Below are 10938 nucleotides of genomic sequence, written 5' to 3'. Positions count from 1 at the left end.
CTTAAGTGTCCCTTTTTATTATATTTATTCTTTGCTGATAAAAAAAAAAGCAACGGGTATTGGAAGAAAGGAGTTACTCTCAAGCGGTCTGGGAGAAAAAGGCTTTGCTACATTTAGATTTTGGTTATGCATAATAGGTTAGTTTTGTTAAATGTATGTATATATTCTACTGTTGTAACAAATATGAGAGGGAGAGGCACAATGTGAGGAAAGGAGAATTGCACAAGACATAGACATGAAGGTAAATCTTAATCTTTAGGAAAGTCTATCATATTTTTGTTGGCATTAAATATGGGTTGAGATTATTTTAACTTGGATTGTATATGGGTTGATAACCCAAAATGTTTATATTGAATTTTATTTTATTTTTATAAAAGAAATTATGATAATAATAAATTAAGTATTGTGATTAATTGTGTTCCTTTTGATCTAAAAGCTCATAAAAATTATTACCTAAATGGAAAGTGGTAAATTATTCTTACTCTTAACAAAAATACTTACTATCATATTTATTTTTTAGTTAAAATATTTAATTTATATTTTTATAAAAAGCTTATAGACATTAAGAGGCATTTAAATTTAGTGATAACTAAAAGTACTAGTGTGCAGGCTTACTATACAAATAACTACCCTACATTAAACTTTTCTTTTCAGCTGTCACATCTTTAATAAATACACTGGTTCGGCCCAAATCTATCGCGATGAACTGAAATTATCGTTCCATGTGATTAATATTTTAATGTTGTCTAATTCAAATTCTATATATGAAAAAAAATAATTCATACAGATAACAAATAGTTTGTAAAATAAATGTATAAGCTGGTTTACGTCCATCACCAGAAATGATGGTGTAGAAAGCGAGAAATAGGTGGACCCTGATTTTGAATGAATCCGTAGTATATATAGGTCAGAGTATGCAGACATTTGGGAGAGATTTAGGCTAAAGAAAAGTCAGACTTGGTTCTCTCTCCATCGCTGTTCTGAATCAGATTTTCTCATACATAATTAGTGATATAGACACTTATAAAGATAAGGAACTTGAAGAGAGATGGTGAAATGCACCTTTTCTGAAAAAAGTAGGCTTAGGAAAGGAACATGGACACCAGAGGAAGACAAAAAATTGAGTGCCTATGTTACCAGATATGGTCACTGGAATTGGAACCTACTCCCCAAGTTTGCAGGTACCTGAAAATCTCTAATTCTTTTGTTTCTTCCTTCAATTAGTTTCTCATCAGCATATCAGAAACTAGAACACCGTATCAAATATAGTTTTCCAGTAAATCAAATTTTTATTTGAAAGAAAATTCCCTGTAATGTTGCATATTTTTGTAGGGATCTATATATGAACCTAATGAATGTGGTGCTGTTATGAAACCATTTTATGCTATAACTTGATTCATTTTTCAGGTCTTGAGAGGTGTGGAAAAAGTTGCAGGCTAAGGTGGCTGAATTACTTGAGGCCAAATATCAAAAGAGGAAACTACACTAAAGAAGAAGATGAGACTATTATCAAACTTCTCCAAAGTCTCGGTAACAGGTATTGAAGCAACCTTTATGTTTCTTATTCATTTATTGAAAGAAAAATGATACATAAAACTTTACTTCCGTATATAATTTTTTTCTTTATTTAAAATTCCAATTTTTATATAAAATAATAATTTTTTTTTATATTATTAATTAGAGATTATATAATGAAACAGATTCACAATATATCATTTCTCTTGAAATAGCTAGCACTAGTTTTCTTTACAAACTCTAAAGTTGTTCTCTTTAAAGAAAGCCTATAATTTTGAGACTCCCATTTAGGATTATAAGAAATAATAATAACTTCTTAACTCAAATACTCTAATGCTTCATGCATGCATTTTTAAGATTTGGTTCCGTTAATAAATTATCATCACGTGTACATTTCAATAGCAGTCACGTTTATCTTGTTAATTTACTATTCACACGAACTTCTTTTTAGCAATAGAACTACCTGGAGTATAAACCATTTTACACAGAATCATACACAGAGAACGTGATAAACATAAAACAGCAAACTAACAGAAATACCCAAAATACTTCTATAAGTGTAATTAACTGAATTTGAAATTTTATTTCATTAACTCATTAAAAATAGTTATAACAATAACTTTAAAAAAATTAATTATAAAAAACAAATTCTAATCATTTTTATACAATAGATACCTACATCAATTGAATTGGGACAAAAATATACTTAGGGTTAAAAGATTCTTTAGACTTAGGCTAGAGTTTTTTGGGAAGCTAATAAAATATAAAAAAATGAAGTAAAAATATGCAATAAAACCAGTATAAAACTCTAAAAATTGTCTTCATTAATTAAAATAACTTCAAAGTTTTAGATTATTAAGTATAATTTTTTATTTAATGGAGGCTTCATAATAAATGTAAATATTTAAGGTTTTCTTTTCTCTAATAGTATATTATATTAATTATATATATTGATATTTAATGTATAAAAATGTTATTTAATTAACAAAAAATATAAATAAATATAAATCAGAACTAGTCCAATTAATCCATATACAGAATAAAAGAGACATTTAAGTCTTTCTTCTAAGAAAATCGAATCCCTCAAAGTTTACTAACAATGTTAAAAATCAACAAAAACCAAGCCAATAATGAGATAACTAAAAGGTACAATCAAACTCAACTTTCTATCTTAACAAACCTTGTATTATGTGAAGAGTTATATTAATATCTAAATTACCATAATATTTATATTAAGCTACAAAATTATCAATATAAGTTTTATTGATAAAAATTAAGCTAATGTTTAATCACTTGTATATAATTTATTTTACTTAACTATAGTTTATTCCTATATTATAGCACACGAGTAATTTGGTATCTGCAGTCGTAATCATTTAAATCATGTTTTTAGATATTGGTCCAATTAATTATTAACATACAACTACGTATAATTAAATTGAAAAATCCAAAACTATATATTGAGTATAGATTTAAATTATAACTTCAAATCACTTTGTTTAGTATTTGATATAATTATAACATAACAATATTTAGAAATTATTATTAAAACTCTGCTAACTTATTCATCTAAATATTTGTATATTTATTTTAACTCACAGTTTAAATGTTTTTTTATTTAAATCATGAAATGAAACCGTATTTTTAAATATCACATAAAAAAACACATTTAAAGAAAATAAAAGTTAACTAACCATAATGATTATTCTATATCTATAATACAAAGTACAAGTAAAATTAATTATAAAAAAATACATATATGCTTAAATAATCATTTTAACTTTTGTTATAAAGATTTATCATGCAAATACACCACCTATTAAATACATAATAATAAATTAAAAATAAAATTTAAAAAATAATATAAAACAAAAAGAAAAAAACGGCCCATGATTAAGCACTAGTCTCGCACTAGTTTTAGTTGAAAACAAATTATTTTTTATATGCAAACAAATTCAAGTGACATGACTAGCCACAAAAGGAATTCTCATCACAGTGTCAAGTCGTAGTATCATTTTCTAAGCTTTTTGTGTTCATAACTACACAAAATAATAATGATTAAGCTGATTTTTTTTTTGTGATGTCACTTTAAGTTATCACAAAACAAAATGTCGACTGCATATTATATTGCATATTAGATAAAGTTGATCTTAAGGAAAGAAGAAACTTTATTGATTTATAAAGTATACAGTGACCTAATTTAAATAATTGAAATATTTTCTGTTTTTTTTCTACTATACAAGAGATTCTATTTTTTTAATTATTTCTCAACCAAATACTTTTTAATCTACACTTTCTCTTCAAAACAACGACACCCAACAGATGAGATTGGAGTAACAAAATATCTCTAAGATTCTAAACAAAACAAAATTTATAATTATAATAAAATGAGTAAATATGTTATCATTGTAAAATATAGTTATTTAATTATAAATTATTATTTATAATATTTTAAAAATAATAATTGTTATTTTGAATATCATATATATATATATATATTATTTCTGAATAACTGTTTAAATACCAACAGATGAAAAATATTTTAGCGAGGTTTGATTTTAGAAATAATAATATTTAAGTGCCTTTTATTTTTTTTGTTAACAAAATATTTCATCATCTTTAGTTTTCATTTAAATATAATGATATTTTATTTCTCATTTATTATTTTAATTACAAGAGTAATTATACTTCCTTATCTTACAAAATATTTTTTAATAATCTTACCTTTTTTAATTTGTGATTGATATTTTAAGGAATATAAATTATGTAATCAAATAATTTTATTTGTCTTTTAAATTTGAAAAATAAAGAGTATGTAGTAGTCTTTGTTCTTATTGTACAAGCATATAGAATCCTAGTATATAAGATATTAATAATTTAAATTTTATTTTATTTTTATCATAATTTTTTTCCTCTTATAATTTTATCTTGACATTACTTTCGAGACTAACATGTTTATGATCTTGATTGAAAAACACAAAATATGTCAGTGTAACTTAAGAAAACAATGTGCTTATTCTTCTTTAATTTAAAGAATTTTCATGAACAATAATGTTTTGAAATAATTCTTTCATTATATGATTTTTGTTAAAGAAGTATTTAATACATTAGAATACATAATCATTAATTATTGAGGTCTGATTCCCTCCCTCCTTAATGCAGATGGTCTGTGATTGCTGCTCAGCTGCCAGGAAGAACAGACAATGAAATAAAGAATTATTGGCACACCAATCTCAAGAAACGATTTCAACCTCTCAAACCTCAACTTTCCCACTCAAAGGATGAATCACCTGCTGATGAACAAGTACCAACTTCTCAATCCACCGATTCATGCACAACAGCTACATCCCCGTCCCAACTCTCCATAACTACTGATACCAAAGAAAACAAGTTTGATAACATTTCTGAGGATGATGATTTTTCTTTTGTGGATGCTTACCAACTACAGCCTGTGATCGAAAGCATCTGGTTGGAACCATACATGGTTGACATATCTTGCATTGCTTCTGCTTTCTTGCCTGAACCCGATTACTTCAGCCCTGCTTCTGACATAGAACTTGTTTCTGATATTGAACTTTGGGATCACAGTAATGAATAGTTTGACTTTGTCTGAGAATATTATATGATTATTACAAGAAAATTATTAAATAAAAATTAATTTTAAAAATTAAAATAATTAATTATTATTTAATTAAATTAAATATTATTTTATAAATTAAAAATATAAATATAAAGTATTTTTTTATTATTAATAAAAATTTATAAAATAATTTTTAAATTGGTATCTAATAATTAATTATAAATTTTTTAACTAATTATTATTTTATATTTTAAATTAATTTTTATTAGTTTTTTAGAGATTAATTTATAATTTAAAATATTAATAACTAAAATTTAGATAATTAATTTAAATATCAATTTATAAATTATTTTAGAATTTTTTATTAATAATAAAAACTATTTTAAATATTAATATTTTTTTTAATTTTTAAAATAATATTTAATTTAATCATTATATAATGATTGATTATTTTTTTTATTTAATTTAATTATTATTTAATAATTTTCTTGTAGTAAAGGTAGTGTTAGTATATAGAATCTGTACTTTGTCGTTGTGTTGAGTTGTTCTTTGTCCAACTAATAGTTATTTGGGAGTGGTGGATTCATGAAACATTTTGTTTCTGCCCTTTAGTCTTATGTTTTTTTTTTTTTGGGTATTTTTGTTTTTTTGTGTTTGCTTTGTCCATTTCATTCTTTTTTTTATTTTTTTTTTTGGCAACGTCTATATATTATCAGACAATTTGTATCATCGTCTCCTTGTGTCGCTTCTTCCTCATCTCTCTTCTCGTTCTCGTCTTTCTTTCTCTTTCTTACAATTTTCATTTTTCTTTTATGTTATGGTTCCTTCTTCTTCCGTTCTATGCTTGCTACATCTTCATGTTGGATGCTTTGTTATTCGTATTACACCGTGTGATTCAATTATATCATGTTAATTCACAATTTAATTCAGAATTTTCATACATACCAGAGGTTCCAAACACCAATCAAAGTAAGAGAAATCTACACATTTTTCTTTACTGATCAACTCTCCCATTATTAAAAACACACTTATTCTGATATTTCCAAATTTTACTTACAATTGCAATCCACACCACACCTCGGATTTTGATAATATGGCCATTAACATTCAAAGGGAAACACATCATGAAGTGTGCCTTTGCATCAAAGTGGTTCACCGACAAACATCACAACCAAGACTAGCACATCCCCCAAATTTTCCACACAACTTTACACTTAAAGAACAAATGACAAACATTCTTCTCTTCCTCACCACACAACCCACACAAGCAACTTACCATTAAGACTCCTCTTCTCAACCGATTATCCTTTGTTGCTATGCTATTATTCAACACCCTCCAAGCAATGATTTGTGCAAAAGTAAGAGCCTTTACCTTCTAGAACCTTTCGAATATGTCCCTATCCTCACCTCCCACAACTACCTTTAAAGAATTATAAGCAGATTTCACTAAAAAATCAAACTGCTTATCATCCTTCAAAATCCAATTGTCCGCTACACTTTCCCCCTCTCAGCAACCTTCTTATTTTCTATCAGACGCAACAACTGAGTGGCCTAATTCTCTCCCCACACGAACAAATTTCTCCTCCACCTCAACTTCCACTCCCACCTACCAATGTTCTACTTGTCTGTCTGTAGCAAAGTACTACCACGATCTGCAGCAACCGAATACAATCTTGGAAATCTAAACATTAATTCTTCATTATCCTCCCAAAACTTTGTATCTTTCCCATCCCCAATCGCCCAGTCGACTTTATCTTCAAACTCATCCCCCTCCCCATCTGAATTCCAGACTTTCTTTAGATTTCTCCACCCAAAGAGAATCCTTACTATTTATGGTCATACTTCTTAACCCCCTCCACCCTTCGTACTTAGAATCCAAGATTTCTTTCCATAAGTCACTTCTATCTTTTTTGAGATGCTAGATCCATTTGCTAAGTAACACAATATTAAATGATCTGAGATCTCTTACCCCAAGTCCACCATCTTCTCTAGAAGCACATAACCTATCCCAGGACACCTACATTATTTTTTGCCCCAACCCCATAGGAACATCTTCATCCTTTTTTCTAGTTCCTTCATGACCGACACGGACATATAAAAACAAGAAATACAGAATAAGGGGATGGACGTAAGAACATATTTAATCAATCATACTCTCCTTGCCATTGACAAAAGTTTTCCTTTCCACTTCCCCAATCTCTTCCCAATCTTTTAAAGCACCACTTCCTAGAACCCGAGTCTCTTATGATTACCTCCTACTTCTAAACCCAGGTAAGTAAAAGGACTTTAATGACATCACAATTAAGGACAAAGACAAACCTTGAAAGTTGATTAGAAAGGATTAACATCTTAAACTATGGAAGGGGTGTACTTTGGAAAGTTTTTCGTGGGTGGATTCCTACAAATCAACATATTTGTTCTATGTGTATGCTTTGTGAAAAGCACAAGAAATCTATTTCACATTTATTTTTTGAATGCTCTAATGCTTTGGGTATTTGGAGTTGGGTTCAAGAGATTTTTTCTACTTTTCATCTCTCTAAATAGGATGATCTTCTTTCTTTTATTAAGAGTGATACCAATTATTATCTATGAATAAATTAAGTTAGCAATTTGCAGTGGATACTTTATACATGTTGTCCATGAAAATTTATTACACGTTTTAAAATTTGTTATATATAAAGTTAACTGATTTCTTCTTGTTCTAGCCAAAATCATTTTGTTAACAACTTTTTGTCTTATATATTATCTCTATAAGCAAATAAAATCATATTTTTATTAAACACAAATGTTTATTTTATTTTAAAATATTTTATATTTATATATTAAGTAATGAAAAGTCTTCGAGAATGCTTTTAAGTTTTGTACCGAATGCACGTGATAAATGTATATATTAAACTACATTAGTTAGTTAGACACGTTATCCAACTTCCTAACAACTTTTTTCATCTATTTAATTATGTAATTTAATAAATTTTGTAAAAAAGTACTTGAATCATTAACGTCCCATTTAGTACTACTCTATTAAAATGTATAATAATATAGATATACGTACCTTACGAGACCTATATAATATATATTACATCACATTACGTTTTTAAGAGAATATATATACACAAATTTGAAAAAAAAATATTTATCTACTGTATACCTTCATCTTTATTACCTAGGACATCTTTGGTTCCCGATACAAGGGTACATAATTTAAAATAATGATCATCCTACGAGATAAAATTATATATATTCACGTTATATTATCAACATAGTATGTATAATAAAATATAATTGAATTATTCTTAACTAGAACGTAAGAATTCTCATCAACGTCTCCTAAAATAATAAAACAGTACAATTGTTTAAAATTATTAAACAATAATTAATTCTAACAACTAAAAATAATTAATTATTATATTAATTAAATTATATATTATTTTAAAGATTAAAAAGTATTAATATTTAAAGTAATTTTTATTATTAATAAAATTTATAAATTATTTTTAAATTAATATCTAATAAGCTACTAAGATTTTAAATATTAAGATTTTAATTATTAAATTTAAAATCTAAAGTAATTAGTAGATGGACGGTGATCCATCATAATCACTTAAATCCTTCTTAGAAAAGTGTAATACAAAATAACACACAAGTTATGCAAACTCCATTGACAACCCAACACCCTTTCCTAACTAATTTGTGAAAGTTTTTTTTATCAACAAAAACAAATAAACAAATAAATAAATGAGAGGTGCCCTAACCCTTATACAAATGGACCAAACTTCTTCAAACATTACTGTCCTCTCCTAAACGTTGTTAAAAGTGCTCAGTTTACCAGTTTTCCAAAACCCTCCATACCAACCAAAATTACTTTATAATGTTAATTCTTGCCACTTGCTCCAACCATGTACATAAATATGTATCCACATATAAATGAAACAACACCCTCCTTGTAAAGGAATCCTTCCAAAAACACGTAAAGAAAAAAGATTTGCAGCCTTGTATTTGTTCAGGAAAACTAATTTGTAGATTTTTGAACTCCAAATTTGATGTTGTTAGCGGCAGTTAGAATTTCAATTGTTATTTTTAAATTTATTTAATTAAGTAGAGTTGTTTTTCTGTTTCACATAATTGGTCAATTACTGACCTGATTTTTAGGAATACACTTTAATGCACGTTGTTAGGAAACCACCCATTATTCAGTATATTAAATTAGTGGTGCAGGTGTGATATTTTCTTGTTTCTGTTTTGAGTTTGTACGACTATATAACCTAACTTGCATTCTGAATTCAATAGCACTGACTTTTATAAAACAGAGAGAGCTTGCATTTGTGTTCAATAATTGGTATAAAGCTCCTTTATAAGGGGCCTGATCCAGAATTTGAGTGTGAGAGAAATAACTGTGAGTGTTTGATAACAACAGTGTGAGTGCGAGAGAAACAATTGTAAGTGTGTGCTAACATCAGTATTATTCCAAGAAGAAGGAAAGACCGAAAATGGCATATTCCAGCAAATACGTGCAACCTGCAATTCCCAAGTTTGATGGGCATTATGATCATTGGGTAATATTAATGGAAATTTTTCTACATTCTAAGGAGTATTAGCAGTTGGTGGAACATGGGATTTCAGTAGTAGAAAATAAAGCTACTGCATCAGAAGCGGAACTCAAACTCATGGAAGAACAACGATTGAAAGATCTGAAGATAAAGAACTATCTTTATCAAGCCATTAATAGAGAAATCTTATATATTATACTCATTGATGATACATCCAAACACATATCAGATTCTATGAAGCAAAAATTTCAAGGTTATACTCGAGTGAAGATAGCACAATTACAAGCCCTGCTGAGAGATTTTGAAATGTTGCAGATGAAGGACGGAGAGAAGGTTAACTCATACTTTGCTCGTACTTTGAAAATTGCTAAAAACATGAAGGCGTGTGGTGAAAGCATGCTTGAGAATGTCATTACTGCAAAAATCTTGCGGTCAATGATTCCTAATTTTAATTATGTTGTGTGTTCAATTGAAGAATCCAACAACTTGAACACTATGACCATTGACGAATTGCAGAGTAGTCTTTTGGTTCACAAGCAAAGAATGACATATCAAGGAGAAGAAAAACAAGTACTACAAATTACAAATGAAGATAAAGGAGGACGAGGCAGAGGAAAAGATAGAGATTCTTTCTGAGGCAAAGGAAGAGGGAGACAATCATTTAACAAAGCTGAGATTAAATGCTTAAAATGTCACAAACTTGACATTTTCAATAGGAATTGTTGAACATTGGCTTTGATGTCTCCAAATCTATGTGGATTGCTTTAAGACTTTGATGATGGGTTTCTGGGTGTGTTTTGGGTAGTTTGAATTTGTAATCCACTCATAGAATTGATCCAAGGTTATTTGATTTTAATCCTTTTGAAAAATATGTGTTTTCAAAGAGAAGCAAAAAAACAACCTGTTGATATCTCGTTTTAATCAGTTGTTTTTCTCTCTGTTTGTTTGAAGGGTTTTTAAACTGTTTGACTTTGGTTGACTTTGCTGTCAAACCAATCCAGTCGGTTGTTTCGAAAAATCAACCGACTGTTTTTTGAAAATCCTTAACAGAATTCAATTTAACTGATTCAATCTGTTTTTTTATTTATTTTAAAACTGATTTGGATTTTTCTTTAAACGTTTTTAATGACTGATTGGAGTATAAATAAGTGGTTATATGCTCCTGGTTATTATGGATTCAAATTAACACTTTCAAAATCAGTTTTGTTAGAATATATGGCCTTAAACGAGAGGGGGTGGGGGGGGGGGGGGTTGAATTGTTTAAGAAAGATTTTCGTCAACTTTTAAGCCTAGAAT

General features: G+C 27.9%; 2 protein-coding genes across 2 annotated transcripts; both read left to right on the top strand.

Annotated features, from left to right (window-relative positions):
- Nucleotides 1-951: 951 nt before the first annotated feature.
- Nucleotides 952-5131, top strand: LOC137834503 (transcription factor MYB13-like). The gene is made up of 3 exons (XM_068642534.1): nucleotides 952-1181; nucleotides 1408-1537; nucleotides 4678-5131. Exons 1-3 carry the CDS (start codon nucleotides 1049-1051, stop codon nucleotides 5111-5113), a joined length of 699 nt encoding a protein of 232 aa, XP_068498635.1. The 5' UTR covers nucleotides 952-1048; the 3' UTR covers nucleotides 5114-5131.
- A 4451-nt stretch (nucleotides 5132-9582) lies between these two features.
- Nucleotides 9583-10278, top strand: LOC137834349 (uncharacterized). Its single transcript, XM_068642407.1, has 2 exons — nucleotides 9583-9648; nucleotides 9694-10278. Exons 1-2 carry the CDS (start codon nucleotides 9583-9585, stop codon nucleotides 10276-10278), a joined length of 651 nt encoding a protein of 216 aa, XP_068498508.1.
- Nucleotides 10279-10938: the final 660 nt, after the last annotated feature.

Source organism: Phaseolus vulgaris, chromosome 5 (genome assembly GCF_000499845.2).
Source record: "Phaseolus vulgaris cultivar G19833 chromosome 5, P. vulgaris v2.0, whole genome shotgun sequence".
Classification (NCBI taxonomy): domain Eukaryota; kingdom Viridiplantae; phylum Streptophyta; class Magnoliopsida; order Fabales; family Fabaceae; genus Phaseolus; species Phaseolus vulgaris.
The sequence above is the reverse complement of the archived record's forward strand: the minus strand, read 5'-3'. Positions and strand labels throughout refer to the sequence as shown.